The 23,961-nt window shown below is 42.4% G+C and overlaps 1 protein-coding gene across 6 annotated transcripts in view; it reads right to left on the reverse strand.

Moving 5' to 3' along the window:
- The window catches only part of LOC116044446 (receptor tyrosine-protein kinase erbB-4), a 281,156-nt gene that overhangs the window by 143,187 nt on the left and 114,008 nt on the right, over positions 1 to 23,961 (reverse strand). For all 6 annotated transcript variants that reach the window (XR_004103671.2, XM_031291606.2, XM_031291607.2 and 3 more), the window contains exon 2: positions 7,739 to 7,890. Coding sequence is in view for 5 of the 6 variants with exons in the window: in XM_031291606.2 (XP_031147466.1) it covers positions 7,739 to 7,890 (152 nt within the window). In the remaining variant the exon portion in view is untranslated. The remainder of the gene's footprint in view (positions 1 to 7,738; positions 7,891 to 23,961) is intronic.

Consider the following 23,961-nt stretch of genomic DNA (forward strand, 5'->3'; position numbering starts at 1 on the left):
GAATACATGATGGCAGGTTGTGAGCATGAATGTTTAGTGTTTGTGTGTACATGCATGTGTTTCCATGATATGTGCTGTAAGAATATGTGTGAGTTGGCATTTATTCTGCTACTCCGGCCTCTCTGCACGTCACTCTGCACTGACACAACAGCTCTCCAGTGCTGCAGGCGAGACGAGACGAGCAGGAGTCCAGTAATGAGCAGGAGCAGTATCTCAGTCGTACCACCTACCAAACCCCCCTGGGGGCAGAAGGTAAACAACGGGGCAGTTTGCTAAAAAGTTGTCCACTCTGTCAACAATGTGCATGTATTTAAATGTGCATACATCCATTTCTATGTAAAGTATGATGTATGCCTTTTCCGTATTTTTACTACTAAACACAAGGTAAAACAGCAGCAGCAACAGCAGCGAAGAAGTTATAATTCAGTGTAAGAAGAGCCACAGATGAAAGACCTGTGTGCCCTTTTGCGGTTATAGCTTGGATGCTAATGCTAGCTCGTGTTTAGCTGTCGCAGTACACAGTGGCGTGGCCTGATGGACAATCAAAACGACAGAAGGGGTGGGGGGTATGACAGATCTGTCCATATTCATCTGTCATACATCAAGATGTTTTTGGTTGTTAGTTTTTGTCCCTCTGTATGGCTTGAGGGAAGAGTGTGAAAGAAGTGCGCACGCACGCACGCACACACACACACACACACACACACACACACACACACACACACACACACACACACAGTGTAGTTCTGCAGAAATGGTAACCCTGAATCAGGGATTTAGGTAAAATGTCACCGTTCCACAAAAGTTTTTACAAGAAGAATTTCTGAAGTTTGAAATAAATATCCAGATTATATATTTTTTCTTTTAAATAATAAATATGCCAGCAAGTAACATACATCTATCTAAAAAGGTCATTTTTGAGTTCTATTTTTGTAAAAAAAAAAAAAAAAAAAAAAGCATCAGCCAACAGGATGAGATCATGTCACATTTCCAACAAGTCGTCTGTAAGAATAAGATAGAAGTAATAAGAGATAAGAAATAAGTAGATTTCCTTAGCTTCTCTATTTCTACAAATTCCTGAAGTCAGGAAAACAGAGGCACCTGTTCAAGTCCCCGTATGGACCAAGTATGGAGTGTGAACTGGTAGCTGGAAAGGTGCGCCTCCTGGGCACTGACAAGGGTCCATTGAGCAAGGCGCCAAACCCCCAACTGCTCGGGGCGCCTGTCCATTAGCAGCCCCATTGCTCTGATACATGTCTGTAGGTCCGGTTTGTGCATTTCGGGCCTGTGTGTGTGTGTGTGTGTGTGTGTGTGTGTGTGTGTGTGTAATACCAGAGTTGTTTTAAAATTGAGTTACCCCTCAAGGGACTAATAAAAGGTATGGTTTTTTTTCTATTATTTATGTTTTTAGTAGTACCTAATAAAACACTTTTCAAGTATGAGTTTTCCCACTTCCCTCTGGTCAAACTACTCAACTGCATAAACACTTTGGTGAGGAAGCAAATGGAAAATAAATATAATAAAGTAAAATGTTATAGTTTTCTTCTCTTGGACTTGTACGCCTCTATTACCCCACAATTAACGGGATATAAGATACATCAGGGTAGTGCCACTGCGATCTGGCAGGGTGCTGGCTGAAGCGAGCAGGGTGCTAATTTTCCCAGTGTTAAGAGCTGTAATTATGCAGACGCTGCCAGGATCCCGCGAGGCGCTAACAGCCCCCGTTCCAGGCGACAGTCCCAACCTTTTATGAGCTCCTCAGCTGGTTCAGAGGCTAATGAAACTGTACGATTGGCCAGGCTAGCACGCCCCTCTCCAACTGTCGCTCAGGATCATGGTGTCATTATTTTGTGAGGAGGCCCTGTGACAGCCATTGTGCCGCATGGAGCACAATAGTGGGAAACATTTATATAGAGCGGGGGACAGAGAGTGAGAGAGAGGAGCACTTGAAATCGTCCTTTACCTCGCTCTGTCTCCATGTAAATAACAGCTCTCACTGTGCTCCCTTCTCAGTCTCACCCAAAAAGGCCTGCAGCACAGAGCCCGACAATACAGAGATGGATTCAGATTGTCATGAGGAACTAATTGGGGAAATAATAGAAATCATGTGAAAACAATCTGACATGAAAAACCGACTTTCCAAAACACTACATGCCCAAAAGTATATGGACACTGGGCAGTTACAGTCTACGTGGACTGTTTTGTGTGTAAGTTAATACGGTCTCTAGTCCCCCTTGTCCGCCTCAGGGACTTTATTCCAAAACCAAAACCATGGGCCTTAATCTGCTGCTATAGCAGCCTCCACTTACTTCTTCTGGTAAGACTTCCCACACGATTTTGGATGCTGTCTGCAGGGATCGGAGCTCTGTGCTGGCCGGTCACGTTCTTGCAAACCAAACTTGGGAAATCATTTCTTTACACAAAAGCATGGGCACCATATAGTGTATGAATGGCGGGTGAATGGCAAACACCGGTGAAGGACAGACACGGTGAAACAAGTGTGATAGAGTGAAGCATGAATTACTGCTTCACAGTAAATTAATGGCGCAGCGTCTCACTCTCAGACAGGAGAGAAGAGCGATCAGATGAGTGCTGAATAATGACACGCAGAGAAGCAGTAATCTCGGACTTGCACGCTGATCTCATCAGGTTAGAGCAAGGACGAAATCCTGCAAGCTGTAGCTGGCGTTGAAAAAAAAACGAGGATGAAAGTTTGTCATAAAATAGGAACACTCTGAGATAAGCAACCATTACCCTCTGGTAAGTGTATCCTGTAACCTCACTTTGACTCAACTTTAACACCTCACACACACACACACACACACACACACACACACACACACACACACACACACACACACACACACACTGGTAGCTTGCTAAGCATATGAGGCAGCAGAGCACAGAATGCGTGCCTCCACAATAGATTTCTGAGGATGTACGCTTTGAGAATAGCTGAGCTGCAGAATAGCTGAGCGCTTTCATTTGCAGCTGAAATACAGCCGAAGGAAAAAGGGAAGCCTTTGGTGCGAGGATTTTTCCCTCCTCTCTTTCTATTTTCTTCTCTCCTCTGTTGCCTGGCTGTGCTGAACTGAACTCGCAGGAGCCGCGCTACCCCTCATGTTTTTTTTTTTCCCCCCCTTCTATAAAGGTTTGGAAATGAGTGCTTGTTAAAAAAGCTGTTTCTTTCTTTTCCCTCACGTCTCTCTCAGCTGGTGTTTGCCAGAGATAAGCTCTGTAAAGAGTGTCTCTGTCTGCGCGTCAACATAGTATACACCTCTGTGACCGTGTCATTCATCTCTCTTTATGGCTGAAGCATATGTGTGTGTGTGTGTGTGTGTGTGTGTGTGTGTGTGTGTGTGTGTGTACCAGCATGTGTGTGTGTTTGTATCCCAGACCTGTGATACATTCCTCTGGGGAGGAAGTTTGAGACTTTAAAAACACATCCTGGCTTTATGGATAGACATCTCCGGTCCCTCCGCTTTCAGCTGCAGCCCTGGCATTGCGCCCTGTGTTTTGCAGCGCTAGCCGGCAGATTGATCCGGCTTTAATGAAGAGTCCTTCAGCCTAGGTGACATCATTAGCTGGTTGTGGGCCACTACAGGCCACTGCAGGCCACTTGGCGCGGCTCCCTGCTTTTCTTCTAGGAAAATGGGTCATTCTGATTGACAGACAGACAGTGGCCAGGGGAGCTGGCCAGCAAACTAGACAGAGGGGGTATGCCAGGCGGCGGCACGGTGATGCCCTTTAGACACCTGTGCCCGTATTCGCAAAACATTTCATTTCCCAACCAAAAGTACTTCTGAGGAGCCCTGAACAGTTGTAGAATTTGGATTCTTGCCATTCTCTGGATGAGAATCCAGTCCTCGCTGACCTCTGTATCCGTGGTAATTCAATAGATGTGGCATTAAGCTAGACTACAGCCATAAAAAAAGCCACACATTATGCATTGATCTTAGTCATAAGTTATGTGTGAAAGAAAAACTGGGGCTCAAACAGCGTTACAGTTCAAAGGTTCAAAAGGTCAATTCAGGTCAGACACAAATAATGCAACCTTAAGATACTGGATTTAAAAAATGCGCTTTGCTTTAAAATGACCTAATGGAGTTAGCTCCACCCATGTGGGCCTCCAAGCTGGATAAAACAAACGGTAAGATGTATTTAAGAATATAAATTGACCCAAATGTGATACAGACTGGGCTATAATACTAACTTTATCATCATATTGCTGGTCCTCTCGCACTCACGCTGGGTCTACAGAAGGGAGGCAAAGAATGAGGGGGAAAATCAGAGAGATGTGGTTTGGAAGAAAGCTGGACCTGAGGAGGCTGCAGAGCCATGTCATCCATCTAACTGTCAGCCTCTCAGCAGGCAAAAATCACCCCATGTCTGTGCCTGCCCCTCACCTCCTCCCTCCCTCTCCATCGCTGTCCTGTGTTGCGCCCTATCCCTGCTCTCTCCTTATACACACACAAACACACCAATATATGCAGACACAAACACACAACTCTGCGGCACGGCAGCTAAACATTGTAATTTCGGCACAGCAGCTGTTTTTGCCTGCCATAAAAGTGACGACCCTCTAGCTCTTCTCTCGCTCCCTCCTCCCTCCTTTTCTCTATCCACACTCCGCACATCCATATTGGTCCATACTGTACGCACCTCCTAGGCCGCTGTTTTGTATAGAGAGTCCAAGTGCATCACATCTCCTTAGCCATTTGCTGAAATGTGTGCACCTTTAGGTGTGTGTGTGTGTGTGTGTGTGTGTGTGTGTGTGTGTGTGTGTAGACAATGTATGAATACCGACATTGAACTTTGCATCAAGTTGCCGACGATGCAATACTCAAAATTGCAGCAAAAAACTATTTTGAGAAGTTGTAAACACATGTAAATAAATGTGTAAGATGAAAAACCTACGGTTATACATTTAATTTCAAGTCTTGCTTTCAGAGCTTATTGTAAAAGCGATTGAAGTTTACATAATGTAAAATATAATATACATCATTTTAAACCCCCCCAAAATCAAAAAGGGGTTGTCCGTAAAAGTAAACCATAACACCATCAAACTCTCCATCCTCACAGTACAGCAATTCCAGCTTAAGAATTAGGGCGGGGTCTCTCTTGTGCCTAATAGCGTGATTGCTACATAGTTCCCATGGAAACCACACAGCTCCCAAAATCTGACCCCCCTCACATCCACTTAACATCCCCCAGATGCCTAATTGTTTCCCTAATGATGCTAGGCCTAATGGGACTGTTTATGGTATTCATTTGATAGCGCTGGCCCAGTAATTAGACTACACCTCACTTCATTAAACAGCAAGGGGAGGAGGGATGGGGCCTGATGGCACATACAGTATATGCACATGCTTAGCACAAGAGCATTTTAAACCACTGTCCCAATGACTCGCAAATACAGAGAGCAGCTACAGACCCAAGAGAGCACTGTGTTCGAGAGGAATGGCGATGGCACTTTACATTCAGAGTACTGCTCATTTCCCTGCAGTGTCTCACAGACAAGCCTTCCACAGTAATTCCTACCTGTACCTTATAATCAGTTCCATTGTACTGTATAGTGTTGTATTGTGCTGGCCAAAGGGCTTCAATTATTATTCACAAGTTCTCTAAACAAGATGCTGAACTCATCGCTGGTTACATATTGTAACACTGTCCACATAAGACATCCAGCAACATTAGCTGCCTTGAATGCAAATGTCAAAATGGACGACTGTTGTCTCTTATAGGAGTAATTCAACTTTTGAGAGTATAAATTAGCAACCTTATCCATTACACTGTATAGAATAGAATACACTTTATTGTCCCCGAGGGGAAATTTGTCTCGACTGGATATTAATGCCTATTCTTCAACATCTATTTTACCACTCCTGTGAGCAAGCCAAGCAGGTTATGCCATTAAATGAATCCCGACAAGGAGCTGCTACAATAGACTTGGCAACATGCACGCTTAAATGCAAATTCACTTATTTCTCGTGCGTTATTAGTGAGAATGAGAAGATCTCGTTCAAGTCTCTCGGTGCCTCTCTGCCAACAGAGATGAGCTTCATAATGCTTGGCCGAGCTTAAAGAAACAGTGGGGACAATTAAAGAGAAACAGACAATTAAGGGTAATTCCTAGGGGGTGTCACACTGTGAGACACTCGGCTCACGAGACGAGACGAGACGAGACACGAGATTGGATTCAAGAGAACCAGACGAGATTTTATCACTACTTTAAAGAAAACTTAAATGGTGAAATATGACTGGAAATATAGTCTTATTCTGGTATTTAGCCTAATTCTAAAAATTCTAATTCTTATTCTGTTTTATTTTCATGACAGATTTGAATTGCTCTTTAATGATTTATGTAAAGCTCTTTAAATTGCCTTGTTGCTGAAAGGAGCTATAAGTGCTATAAAGTCACCTTGCCTGTCCTACACCAGCTTGTCAGTCTGTCACCAGGGCATATGAACGCTTTTGTGTTGTGCCTGTCAGTCAGTCCCCAGGGCAATAGAGAACACCAGTCCGTCTCGGAAGTTAAACAAACTGCACGGCGATCTCGCCATTATATTATATTGCAGCAAACGCTGTCTGCGGGAAGTTTTAAATACCGGCATTTCCGTGTCTCACTGTGACTTGAACAAACTCTAGAGGCTCCGTCTGCTTCACAGTGTATGTGTGTGTCAGAACTGAGTCTCGCTCTCTGAGAGAAACATGCAGAGAGGACAGAGAAGCTCGCACTTACGTGCTCTCAGGTACCAAAATTTCGCACCGATTGATTTAACGTGAATTAGTCCTCAGGAGTAACGACGTAATTGTGCACTTGTGTGCTAATATCGCGAGACAACGTTTAACCTCGACGAGAAATATCGTAATGTTTTAATCTAGTACCTTACACCTTTAGTAATTCCACAACTGTCTAATTTACACTTTATGTATGGCAAGCTAGCGTGCTAGTCACCATCTCAGAAACAGCAGGGTGCTGTTCAGAGCAACTTCAGCTGAAAAACTCCTTCTGTCTCTAAACATGAACTGAAACATCCCATCTGTTTCTTTTTGTCTCTATCCATGGTGCTGAAACAGTTATTGCTCACCATAGCCTAAACTACTGAATGTGCACTATGTAAAAAAAAAAGTGAAAGAGTGGCCGAGCGTTCATCTCTATCCATGGTGCTGAAACAGTTATTGCTCATCATAGCCTAAACTACTGAGTGTGTACTATGTAGAAAAAAGTGAATGAGTGGCCGAGCGTTCATCTCTATCCATGGTGCTGAAACAGTTTTTGCTCACCATAGCCTAAACTACTGAATGTGCACTATGTAGAAAAAAGTGAATAAGTGGCCAAGCATTCATCTCTATCCATGGTGCTGAAACAGTTGTTGCTCACCATAGCCTAAACTACTGAATGTGCACTATGTAGAAAAAAGTGAATACATGGCCAAGCGTTAATCTCTATCCGTGGTGCTGAAACATATAAAATCGCAAGTTTTTGCTCACCATAGCCAAAACTACTGAGTGTGTACTATGTAGGAAATAAGTATCACCTCTATCCAAGGTGCTGAAACAACCCTGTTTCTCACTGAAACATTCAACCTCATTCTTTTCCGATCTTTCTCTCCGTGGTCGTGAATCCAGTGTTGAAACATTCTGTCTTTGTCTCTATCTTTCTACCTACATAATGCAGATGCAGTAAAATGTTGTGAATATCTGCTGGAGGAAATTAACGGTTCAACGTTCGTACCTTTAGGAAGGAGAGGTTGCGGTTTCGATCGATGCTGGTAATCTCCAAATTGCCCATTACGACTTCACAGTTCTCGTAGAGCTTCTTCAGGGTGCGGTACTGCTGGTCCAGGTCAGACAGAGTGCTCAACTTGTTCTCTGTGCCGGGACAAACTGGAGATGGGGACAGAAAAACGGTGTCACTTCAGAGGCAATTTGTCGTACTGAACAAATTAGCACATTCAAATATGATGACACATTCAAAAAGTCAAGTTTAACCTCTATGGACAGAGCCAAAGAATCAATTTTCAGAATATGGAATTCAAATTCAAGGAAAGTACTTTGAATAAAAAATATAATTAACAAGTTATGGTCATTCATGACCACGATAGTCATTATCTTGAAATCTCTTTTCCACAGGGTTATTTTGACTGCACTTACTAAGGTTTTAGCTAAAATGCCAGACTGTAGATGCATGGTTCAATGACTGCTGTAAAGCACAGTCTCTGAGAAAATAGTATCAGTGAGATAATGAATGGAGAATGAGATAAGGAGGGCTGAAAATAGACATTCAGGCAGGATAGGGGATTTCGGGATTAGAACTATACGTTGTGTGAATATGAGATACAAACAGAGGAAAAGAAAGAAATGCAGAGAAGGATTGACGGACAGAGGGAATAGTGGCAGAGAAAGAATGGGTCAGGAGAGTACGTAAATTGCTAAAAAGAGTGCAGAAGTGACCCTTGACAATGAGGGAGCTGCGAGAGTCGAGGCTTGGGGAGGGCCAAGTGGGGTGAGAAGGGTGAATATCATTTCTCTGAGGCAGTGACCTACAGTCTGGGTCTGGCACCGGCACACCGTTTAATCAAAGATATTCAAATTGCATTGGTTGACCTTTACAGAGGGTTTCACTTGGAGCCTTTAGTCGGCTGACAAGATTACAAGACTTTGAAGATATTATAGTGAGTGCGTGAGAAGGCCGGGCAATTAGAAAGTAGCACATTTTAGCAAGAAAAGCGCAGGAACACACACACACACACACACACACCTTTATCTCACATCGCTGATTGCTTCCTAACATGCTTTTACCAATCCACGCTAATGACACTGACAACCACAGCACATGTATAAGGAGTCCCACTTGTCATTTCAGCCATTAGAAGCTTTAGAACAATTATGCAAGTTACTAATGTTGCTCCTCATGGCTTTGTAAAGCAGACATGAAGCCAGACAGTTGTCGTTATGCGTCATTGCATAATATTAATGGAATACAAAATTTGAAATATGTTACCTTCCCTTAAAAGTAACTGTTACAATGCACTTGAGAAATGCACAAAAACCAAGGGAGCTTCTGAATGGCTGACAATAGAAAAAGTTACAGTCAGAGAATACAAAACAAAAGCCAGAAAGGACAAAGAATGGCACATTTAACTCCTGATCTCAAGAAGTGTCACGATCACAATGAAAAAGGTACAGACAAAAGAAACACTACAAAACCACGCTATCTGTTTTTCAACTCTTTGCAGAAACACATTACAACATATAGATTCTGTAAATGATTGTGTTTTGTCTGCAGCGCTAATGATAAATTGATGGCAATCGACTAATGCAGCGGCTACCGCTGTAATTAGTTCCTTCTATTTCCATCAAGCACTTTTTCCATCCCTGCCAGCCTTTCCACCAGTCAGTCAGTCAGTCAGTCAGTCAGTCAGTCAGTCAGCCTCCCCAGCCTCAGTCCTGCCACCATCTGCTCCGTTCAGCTGGCACCATCGCCGCATTGCCACGGGCACGACTGGAGGTTTGTGTGCGGTAGGCACCGGAATGGAGTTTGGCTCAATTGTAATTAAACTACTCATTAAAGTTTGTCAGCGCTTCAACTTTGAATAGGTCTTACTTCTAAACCTGAAATTAAATGTTTGCCAACATCAACTGGTTTGGTTTCCATCGCTACTCACATTCTTAGTCTGACCCTTTATTCACACTTATTCTTTAGTCATTTTAAGATGGCATGCAGCAGAAATATAACCTTCCCATTTCTGCTGAGAAGAACTTGACTAGCTTTAGGGTTTGGTCCAGACGGGTGTCTGAGTGAATGTCTTGCACACAATAAAAACACATCATCAGTCATTTGTTTTAAACACTTAACATGACCTACAATTGCATTTTTGCATGTAATAACTGCCCAGAAATGCAACAGCAAAGGCTAAAAACGACAACACTGGAAGCTTTGGTGTAAAAGTATACTTTAGTTTATGTTGAAGGTTAAAGAGATGTACTGTATGTTGGATTTTGCTTATTGTGTGCTGTAGTGTTTACATCACTCTGGCCTTTATCAGAAAGTGTTCTGAGTCATTGTTAACAACTCATTGGCAACTCTACAGGTACTTCTCTCTTTATCAGGATATCCTTCGGCAGTTCTAAATATCTTCTTTCATTTTACACCTCCAATGTCAAACTACTCCACTCTCAGGGCTCCCTGCTATTGTCTGTACAGAGTCTGTGCAGCTCCCTCTGCTTGAAATGAACTACAAAAACAGAGAATTACAGATTTGGGACATTTTAAGAACTGAAATAGTTCTAAAGTGCAGCTGTGTGTTCATTCAATGTGTTTAAATGTATTGTATATGTTTATCCACTATTCTTTACGGTTACACTGCATTGTACTGAAAACGTCTGCCTCTTCTTTCTTTTTTTATCTGAGATGAATTAAAGCTGCAATGAAAAAAAATCCCAAACTGGTTTAATGATCAAATACTTATTTAAGTCATTTCTGTTGGCTAAAATGTCCCAAAAAATGATTGGTTTCAGCTTCTCAGGTGCGGATATTTGCTGGTTTTCTATGATTGAAAACTGACTATCTTTGACTTTTGGACTGTTGGGCAAAGAAAGGAATTAGAAGATGTTACTTTGGGCTTTCAGAAATTATAAAGGGCTTTTTTTCTATGGTATCATCACCCACTTACATTTCACCTTTTCTAATGTCCTTTAAATACACATGCTGTACATTTTCAATAAGCCAAAATCCATATTCTCCCCATCCAAGTACAATAACTTCAGAAAGAGAGGACAGAACGAGGAAAGCAATGGCCTATTGCGTAGTTGAACTTGCCCCTATATTGAACAACATTGAGAGCTCGTAAACTCCCATATTGCTTTATGGATCGTTGGCTCTGCAACGATGAGTGCGCTTCCTCTCCTCTGTGATCCTCCATATTGCTGTGGGTACAGGCTGTGTGGGACGGAATGGCAGCGAGGGGACCTGAGCTATGGTGATAAATGAGATTTGCTGACCACACACACACACACACACACAGATGAGTTATTTGATGGAACGATTTAAACTCAAAGGAAGTCTGCGAGGATCTACTGTAAAATTGGTCGGATCGATAAACGCATGTGTGTGTGTAATGCTCTTTTTCTGTGTGTGGGGATGAAAGGTTAGCGGGCGTCTGTAATAATCCGTTATTGAAACCTACTCGCAGGTGTGTGCGTGAGTTTACGCCTGTGTGGGGCGATAAAAGATCAGAGGGGAGAGGTGAAAAGTGAGGGGAGAACAACTCTCAAAAGCCAATATCAGCGCACGCACACACACACACACACACACACACACACACACACACACACACGGAGAGAAATGGTGTTCATTCAGGGTGAATAAGCAAGGTAAAGCAAATAGAATTGAAAGAGAGAGAGGGAGGGACAGGGATAGAAAGAGAGACACAATCTTGTATTTGTGAGAGTGGGAACGACGTCCAGGAGCATTAGCATTCATATCGACACGCTCTACTGTAAATGCTCTTCTCTCTGGGCTCATTTTGAAAGTGTCTGGATCCATCTGCCCTACCTCTTTCTCTCTCTTTTTTCCTAATTTCTTTTTTTTCTCCCCTTAGCTATCTATTTCTCTGTCTCAGCCCTCCCTCCATTCTCCTCTCTCTTAGGCTCAGCGGTGGACAATGCAAGTATTGAGCCGTTGCCTTTTTTCCCCGTTAATGCATCAGCGACACAGGGCCACGTCCACTTGACAGCGCCAGTGTGTGTGTGTGTGTGTGTGTGTGTGTGTGTGTGGTGGGGGAGCAGATATCTGCCAATCAGGACAATAGGCAGAATATCTCTGCAGTTGTGTCAGAGATAAAGAGAGGCAAGGCAGCACGCGCCAGCTCATTTATTCAACAGAAAGAGAGAACGCATGACATAACAGTAAACGTGAGTAGAAAAAAAAAGACATTAAAAACTGTATCTTTCAGTTACATTTTGCGACATTACAACAGCATAATGACTCCCCAGAGTCTTGAGTGTGAACCCTGCCTTTTACCAAACGCCAACCTTGATTTCTTTAAACCATGACAGTTACGCTTCTCTGACCTTATCCAAGTGGTTTTCATTTATTTATTTTTTTTCCATACATACCAAAAATCGCATTACATATTACAAGTGTGACAGTTCATAAGGGTTGTTTTATTTTGAAACTAGGTTTTTTTTTTATTTTTTATTATAGAAACCCATCCCGTTTCATTTTAAACTAGAAAAAGATCTGTCACTGCCTCATGTCTCGTGACAGCTTTTCTATCATCATGGAGAAAAGAAAGATGATTGGCTGGCAGGTGGCCACTGAATCATATAGCAGGACACCTCAAAGGAGGCTTTTCACTCATTCTGTACAGCACCATGATGGACACCCTATGCCTAAAAAGCATTAAATAAAAAAGATTCCATTCCATTAGGTCAGCCGCTGTTTGGGGGGGTGGGGTGGGGTGGGTGCTAGAATGAACTGCGCTTTATTAGATCTCTGTAGCTTGAGGCTAGATGCTCAAAGCTACATTATCCGCTACAAGCATGACTTCACTTTTGGCAGCTCAATTTGCATTGTGGGCATCAGATTTTGACAAGGAAAAAGAATGAGTGCAATAAAAAAGGCAATATCTGTAATTTCGCTGCATCGATTTTGATTGTTCCCCCCCCACACTCTATCAAAAGTCAGACAACATTGAATATGTTATAGGGTTAGGAAAAGATCATGTTCACATTTAAAGGACGCCAATACTGACTGTTGATAGAAAGCAATATGCGGATGGAAACCTAGACCAACACTGTCATTAATATGGTGAGGACAGTCTCGAAATTTGACTTATGAACTGTAATTCATTACAGAAAAGAATGAGCAAGAATGACGGACAGAAAAACATTAGTGGAAAAATACAGGAAAAAGAGAAAGAAAGAAAATGGTCATACAGACAGGAAGATAAATGCAACAGAGGGAAGAACTGGAAAGAAACAGAGCAGCCACCAGGGGGTAAAAAAAAAAAAAAAAAGAGAACAGAACGAAAAAAACAAGTGAGCTCTTGGCAATATTATTACGTAGTACAATTCTTGGGGATTGTCATGCACTCAGCAGTCCAGCAGTGCAAAGACCAGACTCCAATGCCTCAATGCCTTCCCTAGAGGGTCAGTTTCCTCATTCACTTTTATGACAGCCATGTCTTTATAACTAATAGATAATGAGCAATAAGAAAAGGAAAGGCTTGAGTTGGCAACATTTATAGGCAGAGATGATTTGGTCTCGGGCCACTTCAAATACAGATGGAATGTGTGCATTTAATGTCTTTTTGTGTCCATTTGTGTGTGTGTGTGTGTGTGTGTGTGTGTGTGTGTGTGTGTGTGTGTGTGTGTGTGCACACGTGCAGTGAATTACAGGGGGAAAAAAAAGAAAAACTTCTGAGCTGCATAACCCTGTTTTGCTGCTGGTGTATACCTTCAAGTAGCTTTTCTTGCTGAAAATGACTGAATTTAATCTCCCTAAATTGAATTACAACTTAATCATTTCTCCCACCGTTCTTCTTGGAACAGAGTTTAGTAACAATGAGGGAGCATCCTTGCATTTAAAAACAAGCTGCATTGGTTAATGCAATACTGTCGCTTGGTCAGTGGCTCCAAGCGTCAGATACCAACGCAAAAATCACCCTTTAGCGTCTGTATGGGATGCACCGGGCCGGGCATAGTAGTGGCTTGACCGCGACGCTGTAAGATGATGTAGTATTAAAAATGGTAGCGAGTAGTATGAAAGTCCAAAAATCCGCATAAGGAGGCATGTTGGGGTGGTGGATGGGTCAAACAACGCAGGACTTTCACCCTTATATTTTTAGCCCATGTGTCACTGAAACTAGGGTTGCACAATATAGAAAAAATGTGATATTGCGATATTGATTATGAACATTGCGATATCGATTTAAGTTATGGGAAAACGCATCAAAATAGATTTTCTTACAACACAAGGTGTATTTCAACTGACGGTCATATTGGACTGGTACAACATGAATAAATGAATAATGACCATGTCTACAGAACAGGACAACTTTTCTTTCGCTTCTCTGATTCGTTCCGTTTTGTTGTCTCTATCTATTTCTTCACTTACACTGTCACTCTGTCGAAATATGCACACACGTCACATGGTACGCTCCATAGGGTTTGTCACGTAATGGACCCGTGCACTGACATGCAAGTGGCACGGTAACTGGCCAATGAAATGATGATCATTATAGCGTTTCAAGCGGGCTCTAAATTGAGCACAACTAAGCCACACAGCCAACGGACGGGACGCAGCGCTCCACAAAATTAACAAAATATTGCATACTTATCGCAACACTTTCGATATAATATCGCGCAACGTGATATCGCGATAACGATATTGAGTCGATATATCATGGACCCCTAACTGAAAAGTACATTTTGTAACCCCAACCACAATCTTTTCCTAAACTACACCCAACTGTTCCATTCTTGTGCCGTATGTCAGTTAAACTTAAACTTTTTTGGGAGTAAGAACGTGGTGTATGTGCAGAGCAGAGAGATGTGTGGGCATGTATACAGGGTGGTTTTGGCTGTAGAGCCCATATTCTTGATCCATCCATGAGGTGAGAGACGAAGGCAGACAATAACCTCCCCAATTCTTCACACTGACATATTGAGCTGTGCTTGTTCTCATTTCTCACTTCATCTCTTCTCCTTCACATTGACGCTTCTTCTTGAGCTTTTATTCTCTCTGTGTCTGCTCTCTTATCATGTTTCGGTCCTCCTGATGCAGTTTTGGGCTCAAAGTGTCTCATTTTCCCATCAGTCTTTTTCTCTTATCTTGTCTTAAAATTTGACTCTCCATTTGCAGGAACTTATTACATATATGCATCGTTTTCCTGTGAATCCCTGATGCAGAGGCAGGCAATCTTGATCCGGCGAAGGAATGGCGGACTCTGCCACAACCAATATAAACTACTATATAGTGTAGATAAGTCCTGAATTTAAATACATGGCTATTGAAGAAAAAATTCAGACCATCAATACTATCAAAACACAGGGTTTGATTTCTTGCAAATCTTAAGGGATCATGACTAATGTCAGGAATGGATACGAAATTATGTTCTGTTGTTCTTCATCAGATGTAAACAATGTGGCATCTGATACCTCATAAGATTTGAATAATCTCTCAACAATCGCGTGTTCCACAAGTCTGACTTCTTCTTTCTTTCTTCCTTCGTTTATGTTAGAAAATCAAGACTATGAGCTGCTAGAAGTCGGCGAAAGAGTATATTAATTTAATAATATAATTTAATTTAATTCAGTAATAAAAAAGGTTTTAACCTTTGGGTTTTGAGCCGTAATGGCTGACTGAGTGGTAGGGTTGGGTACCGAAACCCAATATGGCAATATGGCACTGGTTCCTAAACCAGCGGTATTTACCGGACCACATGGCAACGCAGACTTGGGTGCTTCAATTCAGAGCCACGAAAATGCCTGCGCTGCTCTCTGGTGCTCTGAAACGGACGTTAGAGGCAACAGAAGCATCACTGCATGTGACGCTAGTGAACACTACACATGGCTGCAGGTAACGTAAACTTACCGTTAGCTAGCAACGTTAGCTGGCTTAAACACGGTTAAACTGCTGGCAGCTAAATGGTCTAACGTGTGGCTGTATTCCACTCCAATAGATTCCAACACCGGTATGTGCAACAGTGTGCAGCGACAGACACAGAGTATATACTAGCTGCACCGTGGCCACTGCCGTAGTCAGAGTTGTCGGAGAAACACTGACGGGACTTAATGGTGTGTTCAATTGCACCACGTGAGCTCATGGTGCATTCAATGTTGTTGTAAAGTACCCTTCTGCCATCTCGTGGTTCTTCTTTTTTGTCATTTAACATTTAACAGCAATTGACTGGTGAAATAAGTTATTGTTATTACATTCTGAAATGTATCATTTCAATTTGACCATATGACTTCAGCCATAAAAAAAACAAAAAACAATTCTCTTTAATGTCACGGACTGCTGTTTTCTAAGACACTGTCTTATCTACCTTTAGCTCAGCTGGCTACAGTCACATTGCGAGCCTATTTGCTTCTTAGACTACAAGACTAATATATCAAGTGTCCACCTGATAAACGGTGTGTACGGATGTTAAAGTTTGGAGCTATCAATTTTAACAGCACAAGGGGCAAACTTCCAAATGCAAACCCTTGAAGTGTTATTTCCTGAGAGAAAAGGAAGCGATTTCTCCACACTGAAGCAAAAGTGCAGAGTCTGCAGTGACAAATTATCTGCTAACCCTCGCTGTGGATTTATAAGGATGTTTGTTAACAGTGTTTATGATGGTGTTTCAGCGAGAATGATATCGTATGAGAGGTGGGAAGTGATGCAGGTTTTTGTTTGGGTTTAAAGTAATGGCACAGCACTCCACTGATCTTGAGTGTTTTTGGGACAAAACAAAGGTCACGGTCAAACACAGCATACAATCGAAGAGTGCAGGGCAAGGAGAAACGTAACAGCATTTAAAGGGGAACACGGCTCAATCTTTAAGAATTCATTTAGCTTTATTCCTACCGCTTCAGGACAGTCTGATCAATAAAATTCAATATGAACAACTTCTCCCCAAGGTAGAAAACCAACCACTGCAGTTTTGAAGCATAAGAACATTTCTTTCCCACTGCACTCGTGTTCCGTCGTGAAGATGAAAATGTGAACTCAGAAAGTCCCATTCTCAGTCACCTTTGCTAGCACTTCAAATTGTTCAAGTTCACAGTTATTGATTAGAATGACAACTAGTAAACATACATTTAAATGATGTAGACATAACTTTTTGTTTGTTTACAAGAAAACTCCAATGAATTATCAATTCAATTGTATGTATAGTGTCAAATCATAACAGAAGTTATCTCAGGACACTTTACAGATAGAGTAGGTCTAGACTACTACTACTCTATAATTTACACAGACCCAACAATTCCTCCCAAGAGCAAGCATCTGGCGTGGCAGTAGTTATCAAAGAAAATCACAAGAGGAATACTTTAACTGCTGTAAGCAGTGTTTTCATGTGAGGTGAAAAAAAAAATGGTGATGCAAAGTAAGTTTAAACCTTCTGCTTTAAAAACAATTTTGGTAAAAATTGGTAAAAAACTGCTGTCCTTACCCATAGATGTACAGTATGTGCCTGAAAACTCCTTCATTTCAAGCTGCAATTCCATCCAAGTGAGGCCAATATCCATCCCTTCATCACAAACCACACACACACACACACACACACACACACACACACACACACACACACACACACACACACACACACACACACCACCTCAGCTGACACCCTCCCATCTCCCATGCACCTGGCTTCAAACGGCCTGGGAGCCTGGACCACATCAGTGGCGGACGGTCATTACTGGGCCTACCAGCCTTCATCCCCGCTCATCACTACTCCCACCATCATCATCATCCCCTTTGCTGCTCAGAAGTCACACACACAGTCCTGAGGTGGGGCTGACGAGGCAGCCATGGAGCTTATAGGCTCAGCTCTGACATGGGCTTACTGTATATGAAATGAAGTTCCATTCCAAAATGAGATACCCAATATCATAAAAAAAAAATCACCTACTCTTACAAAATGACTGAAAGTACAAATTAAACTTGCTTTTTAGAGGCTAGCAGGTTGCCCTTGGTTAATAGAACGGTAATACAAGAAAGTACAGACACAGTTGTCTTAACTTTGATGGAAATGTGGAAGTACCTGTGACTCTTTGAAGAAGTAGGTTAATCTATTCCTAATCAGCCCTCCTCTCCACATCCTTATCCCTGAAAGTGCTGCCTGACGCGACGGTATGTTAATTCAGAAAAACTTTTACTTTTCTTTACTTGCATTAGCAATAATTTAAACTAAGCACCTGCATTTTTTATATCTGTTTTGGTGATTGAAATGCCATGGCCTCCTTTTTTTTGGTGTGTGTGTCTCTGTTAGTGAAGACCAAGAAGAAAACACATCCCACAAAAAAGGAATCTCTGAAAAGAGCTTATTCAATTAGCAAACACAAAGTCCGTCTGCCTCCTGTTATGGAATCCCTTATGTTCCATTCTGTTCCACCAATCAGAGGGCGAGGCAAGCCCAGATGTAGCCTGAGAGCTAAAACACAAGGGGGAAAAGCCTGCAAATTGCTTGCTGCTGCTCATTAAACCCATTGCTGTGAGTGCACGGTAACAGTTGAAGATGAACATACAGTAAATTAGTGTGGTTTTTTTATCAGCACGAAGCTGTCTGACTGATTTGATGATAAATACAGAGCATTTTAAAATTGCCCAGAACATTAAAATAGTAAAACATACAATGAAGCTTGGTAGAAGGAACCTGAAATGTACCACAGAATCTATTCAGACAGAAACAAGGCCACCATATAAGAGGATTTTTCATTATTTTTGTTGCTTATCAGGGCGTCCCCATTTCCTCGCGATTTTAACTTCAAATTGTCCCCAACAGCTCTGGGCGGCTGATCCGGGGCTAACGGGGGGCCAGAGCCATCAATCATATCCCAGCAGGGTCTCTTAATGCTTACAGGCTGCCCCCCTGTAGCTCTTCTTCCCACCTCCTCTTCCTCTTTGTCCTTTGCTGATTTTTGTAGCTTTTCTCTCCTTCGCCTTTTTTTTTTTTTTCATTAAAATGTCTGTCTGCAGCTCCTCCTGTTATTTCTTCTTCTTCTTCTTCTTCTTCTTCTTCTTCTTCCTCCCCCCCCAGGGCATTCCCATGTATCTTAATTCTCAACCCTCGCGATCACCATGATTTATCATTCCATGTAAGTCTGCAACACACACACTCACACATCAGGAAATGCACTTAAAGGCACAAGTGTCAAGACTCACAAATGCACGTACACATTTGTACAGCACGCGCACACACACACACACACACACACACACACACACACACACACACACACAAAAATGCTGGCCCTCCTTCATCAAAAGGGCAATCACTTCTCAGCAGGCGCTGGGATATCACCTGCTACACTGACACAGGTGGGTGTGGGGGTCATTTGTATAACAGATGTGTGTGTGTGTGTGTGTGTGTGTGTGTGTGTGTGTGTGTGTGTGTGTGTGTGTCAGACACAGGTTTAATGACTCGTCCTAGCCAATTTTCAGCCGGTGGCTTCTCTTTGTGGGGAAATGAGGTTTGTAGTTAATGTAGCACAGAAGGGCTGCCTGTGATCATGTATGTGTGTGTGTGTGTGTGTGTGTGTGTGTGTGTGCGTGTGTGCGTGTCAGCTCCAGTGAGCTGGCTCCAAGCAGAATATTAGTAGGAACCATATGGGAGAAATCATTATGAAGGAAGGTTCGAGAACATTTATGCCGTGAGGCCTGTGTGTTTCATTATCGGAGCTAGGAAAGGATACGCCTTTGGCGTGAAGATGCATGCGGTGTGTGTGTGTGTGTGTGTGTGTGTGTGTGTGTGTGTGTGTGTGTGTGTGTGTGTGTGTGTGCAATCCATGTGTCACTGTGCAAGATTCCATAACTTGAGTTATTCCAGTGGTGTGTCACAAACGCAACATGCCAGAGAGATAATGAAACACAAGCGCACACACACACACACACACACACACACACACACACACACACACACACACAATGCACCACAGATTGCGTCCATAGTGTCATTTTGCCCTCCAAAAACACACACGAACGCACCCCTACACATGCACAATCTCCTCCTCTATGCAAGCACACATGCATGGCTGCACATGTAAACACACACACGCACACACACACACACACACACACACACACTAACAGTCAGAGCAGCAGGGAAAGTGGCCTCCCAGAGGAGGAAATAAGTTTGGGTTGGATGTAATGAGCAACTGAAAGGCAAATGAGCCCTTCAGTGTGACGGCCTCTATCTAAACCCAGACAGCCTGTGTCTAGGGAGACGCGGTATTGCTGAGAGAATCCAAAATGTCATTCATCTATCTGTACTACGGCCTCCCTCCCTCCCTGCGTCTCCCCATCACCTCATTCCACTCCTGTCATCTTTTTTTTTTTTTTTGCTCTTCCACTTCCACTTTCCTTCCCTCCACCCCCATTTTTCCCAAGCTCCTATCAGTTTTTCTCCTGACTCAGTACTTGTCTGTTGTCATTAAAAGTCTCGCCTCTTGTCCTCCCTCCAACACTCGATCCCTCACTTTTCAACTCCCCTTTTCAACATCTCAAATCTGGACCACTGGAGTCCAGTTTGCATGTCCATTTCCACTTTTTGTCATGGCCTCATGGGCCAGGATATGACAGACTACACAGTAAACATGTCAGAAAATACTGACAAATGGCACGACAACTTCCGAGACCTCAACGTATCCTCATGAAATGGCTTGCTTTGTGTGACCTAACAGTACAAAACCCCAAAGAAATTCAATCTGCAATAACCTCATATTTAAGAAGTGGGAACAAGCGGAAGTTTGGCATTTTTGCTTAATTGCACGACTTGCACGATTAATAAGTTATCACAATCGTTTCATTTTGTGTCACATTCAAAAGATGTATGCCAACATGCTCATTATAATTTCCCAAAGCCAAAGCAATATTCAACTGTGTTCAGTGCAGCTACACTGGAGTTTGATTAATGCTGCGATCAGGCTTTGTTATCAATTATGTGCAAAGTTTATAAAGCCAAAGTGTGCTTGTTTCTACATGTTCTACAACACAAATTCAGCAGCACCACAAAAAGAAATCCACCACAACATAATCAGAGATACACATTTCTTTGGATGAGAAAATGCTCAGAAAAATGGAAATTCCCATGCGACCAGGGGGAAATTCTGCTTAGTAAGAGTGTGGGATATGATTGAAACAGCTACTAATGGACCTTGTGGCGAAATTCTTTTGCCAACTTGCTGTTTCCAACGTCAAGCGAGGACTTTCAATCTTAAACAATCTCTACTTGTGTCTTCACTAAATTCTTGACCTCGGCATACCTGCAAAGCAGCCACAAGATGTGTTGTGTTTGGGAAAAAAAAAAAGGAGCACGACCCTGGAGATATTCTCGGACATGCAGGAAAACCACAGTCTCAAAAAGAAGAAAAAAACTCATTGAAGAAGTAGACATAACAGCAAGTACATCGCATCATTTCATTGAAAAATAACTCCTGGGATGCTTTGAACATCACAGAGTGTTGATGTGTAACAGAGTATATGTGGGGGGAGGGGTGTGGGGAGGGGAGGGGGGGGGGGGGGGGCATTTCCTTCCTTTAAAAGAATAAGATGAAGGCTTGGAACAGACACAGCTGCAGTCTGGCTCTTGACCATGGATCGTAGCCTTAGGCGCAGTCATTCAATGGAGACAACGGGCCAAAAACATGGCAACAGCATCAAACAGCCCGTCACGTCTTGAACTGAATCCCAGTCCGTTGGACAAGTGCTTGAAAAAGCGGCGCCAGGAGCGAAATATGGAACTATTTTGTTTACAGAGCCCAAGATTGACGCCTAACGGAGACACTTAAAGCCTCCTGCGTAAAGCGCTATACAACTCATCCAAGTTGAATGTGGTCGCAGTGATCTCTGTTTGGGGACATTCCTTGATACTTTTTCTGGCTGTACAATGAATTTAAACATACTTCAAAATGCTGGTCTGATACGAGTTTACATCTCTGATCTTTTAATGTTTGTTCATTAACTCCTGTCGTTCTTTAAAGCAATCCTCTCCCCCCACTCCCGCCCTCCTCCTCCTCCTCCTCCTCTCACCCCTTTTTTGTCTTTTTGTTTTTAATTCCACACGGCTACTCCCATTCATCTTTGGCAAAATCAATAACCATTCGCCGGCGTGCAGGAGTTGAGGGATGTAAATAGCAGAAATCTGACATTCGCAGGATATAAAACAACAGGCTTTCAATATAATCAACAGCGGTGCCGGTGCCATTCCTCAAACAATCCATAGCCTTATTAAAAAGGGGCCAATAATTTAGCCCTGTGTACCGCCGGTAGTGGGTGCATGACAATAGTGTCTGATGAGTCAGGAACTGTGCGTATGACAGGGCGAGGAGGGATGGGAGGGAGCGATTGAGGCCAAGGACAGAGCACGGGGCAATTTGTATTCATTTTTACAGCGTGTTATTAAGTGTGTATAATTTCCTTTTTGGATTTTACATATGTTTCGTTTTAGATTTATTCAAACAGGTTATGCTGCTTAGCATTTGCTTCTGTTTTTTTTTTTTTGCTTGTGGGTTTTATGGAGGTGTTTACTCTGAAATCAAAAATAATGTATGGTAAGCATCTTATTTTTTGTTATATTATTGGATTTATTTTGCATTCATTCATAGGCTTGATTTGGCCTTTTGTCACTCATGAGTCGCCTTAGGACAGCGGTTAGAGGTGCAAAAGTGGACAAAATGATCCCTCTCTATCTTTTTAAAAAGCTTTTTATTATAAATGGGAGTAGCAGCCTCCATTCTCCATCCAAAAACAAACACAGAAAGAAAGAAGACACATGGACAGCAAGAAGTGAGGAGACAAAGAGCAAGACTAACAAAAAAGAGCCAAAGACACCGTCGCTAGTCGAGACAGTCGCTAACATCGAGTTGAAAATATAGCTGGTTCAACACATAATACAACGATCATGTGCAGGCATGAAAAAGAAACACGTTCCCTGTGCGTTTTGAAATTTGTGTATCTGCTGGATATTTTTTGATGTTCAATGTTTGCATGTAGTGTTGAGTGAAGTGTCCGTTTGTGAGTGTGTTGTGGGTGTTGTTGTATACCCTTGCAAAAAACAAGTAAGAAACTGTGGAACTGAGGAAGTTTTTCTCATGTTTGGTACTTCATGTCAAAAGTGTGTGTGTGTGTGTGTGTGTGTGTGTGTGTGTGTGTGTGTGTGTGCCAGATTCCATAACTTGAGATATTCCACACACAGCAGTTTGGATTTTGTACAGAATTGTGTGCAAAATGGTGTGTCACAAACGCAACATGCCAGAGAGATAATGAAACACACACACACACACACACACACAATGCACCACAGATTGCGTCCATAGTGTCATTTTGCCCCCCCAAAAACACACACGAACGCACCACCACACATGCAAAATCTGCTCCTCTATGGAAGCACAAAAGCATGGCTGTGCGCGCACACACACACACACGCGCGCACACACACACACACACACACACACACAGAGTCAGAGCAGCAGGGGAAGTGGCTTTCTAGTTCTGAGGAAGTGTGTTTTTCTCATGTGTTTGTTACATGTGTACTCTACAGCGTCCTCATGTTAAAAGATTGTGGTGTGTGTGTGTGTGTGTGTGTGTCTCCATCACCAATCAGCCAGCCAGTTGTCAGATGCTCTGCAGGAGAGTGTCTCTGTGAGTCAGTCTTTCCCTCCCTGCCTCCTTCTTTAACTCACCCTGCTTTCACATTCACCAACTGAGCAAAAAAAAACAACAAAAAAAACTCTCCTTGACCTTTTTTTCGGTGTGGCTATCAAAAACGATCGATAATTACGAAATCAAATGGGTTATTGCTCTCCGTGCTAACTGAGGTACGGTTATTGCTCACTGGGGTAGTTATGAATTCAGAAGCTCGTGAATAATTCCACCATCCCACCTCCGTCCACCTCAGTGGAGCTCGCTCAGAGACAAAAAGCATCATACTAAATGAGTTGTTTTTTTTGTTTTTTTGCTTAACATACAAGTCAATAGTTTACCGTTCTCCTGTCTGACCCGTCTTTTAAAAAACACATGCTCGCCAAGCACCAAGTGTGCTGAGACTAATAAATAAATGTATAAATTGGGAAAAAAAATATAGGCAAGAATCAAGAGAAGGAACCTTTCCAAACGTGTTGCTTTGCTACAGTAAGTGAAAAAGGACCTTTTTTTTTTTTTTTTTTTTAAATCAATTCTTTGCCCTAGAATTTTTTTTACCAATGATTCACCAGAATATTTTCTTTTTACATGGTACCACCAAG

Source organism: Sander lucioperca, chromosome 24, assembly GCF_008315115.2.
Source record: "Sander lucioperca isolate FBNREF2018 chromosome 24, SLUC_FBN_1.2, whole genome shotgun sequence".
Taxonomy (NCBI): domain Eukaryota; kingdom Metazoa; phylum Chordata; class Actinopteri; order Perciformes; family Percidae; genus Sander; species Sander lucioperca.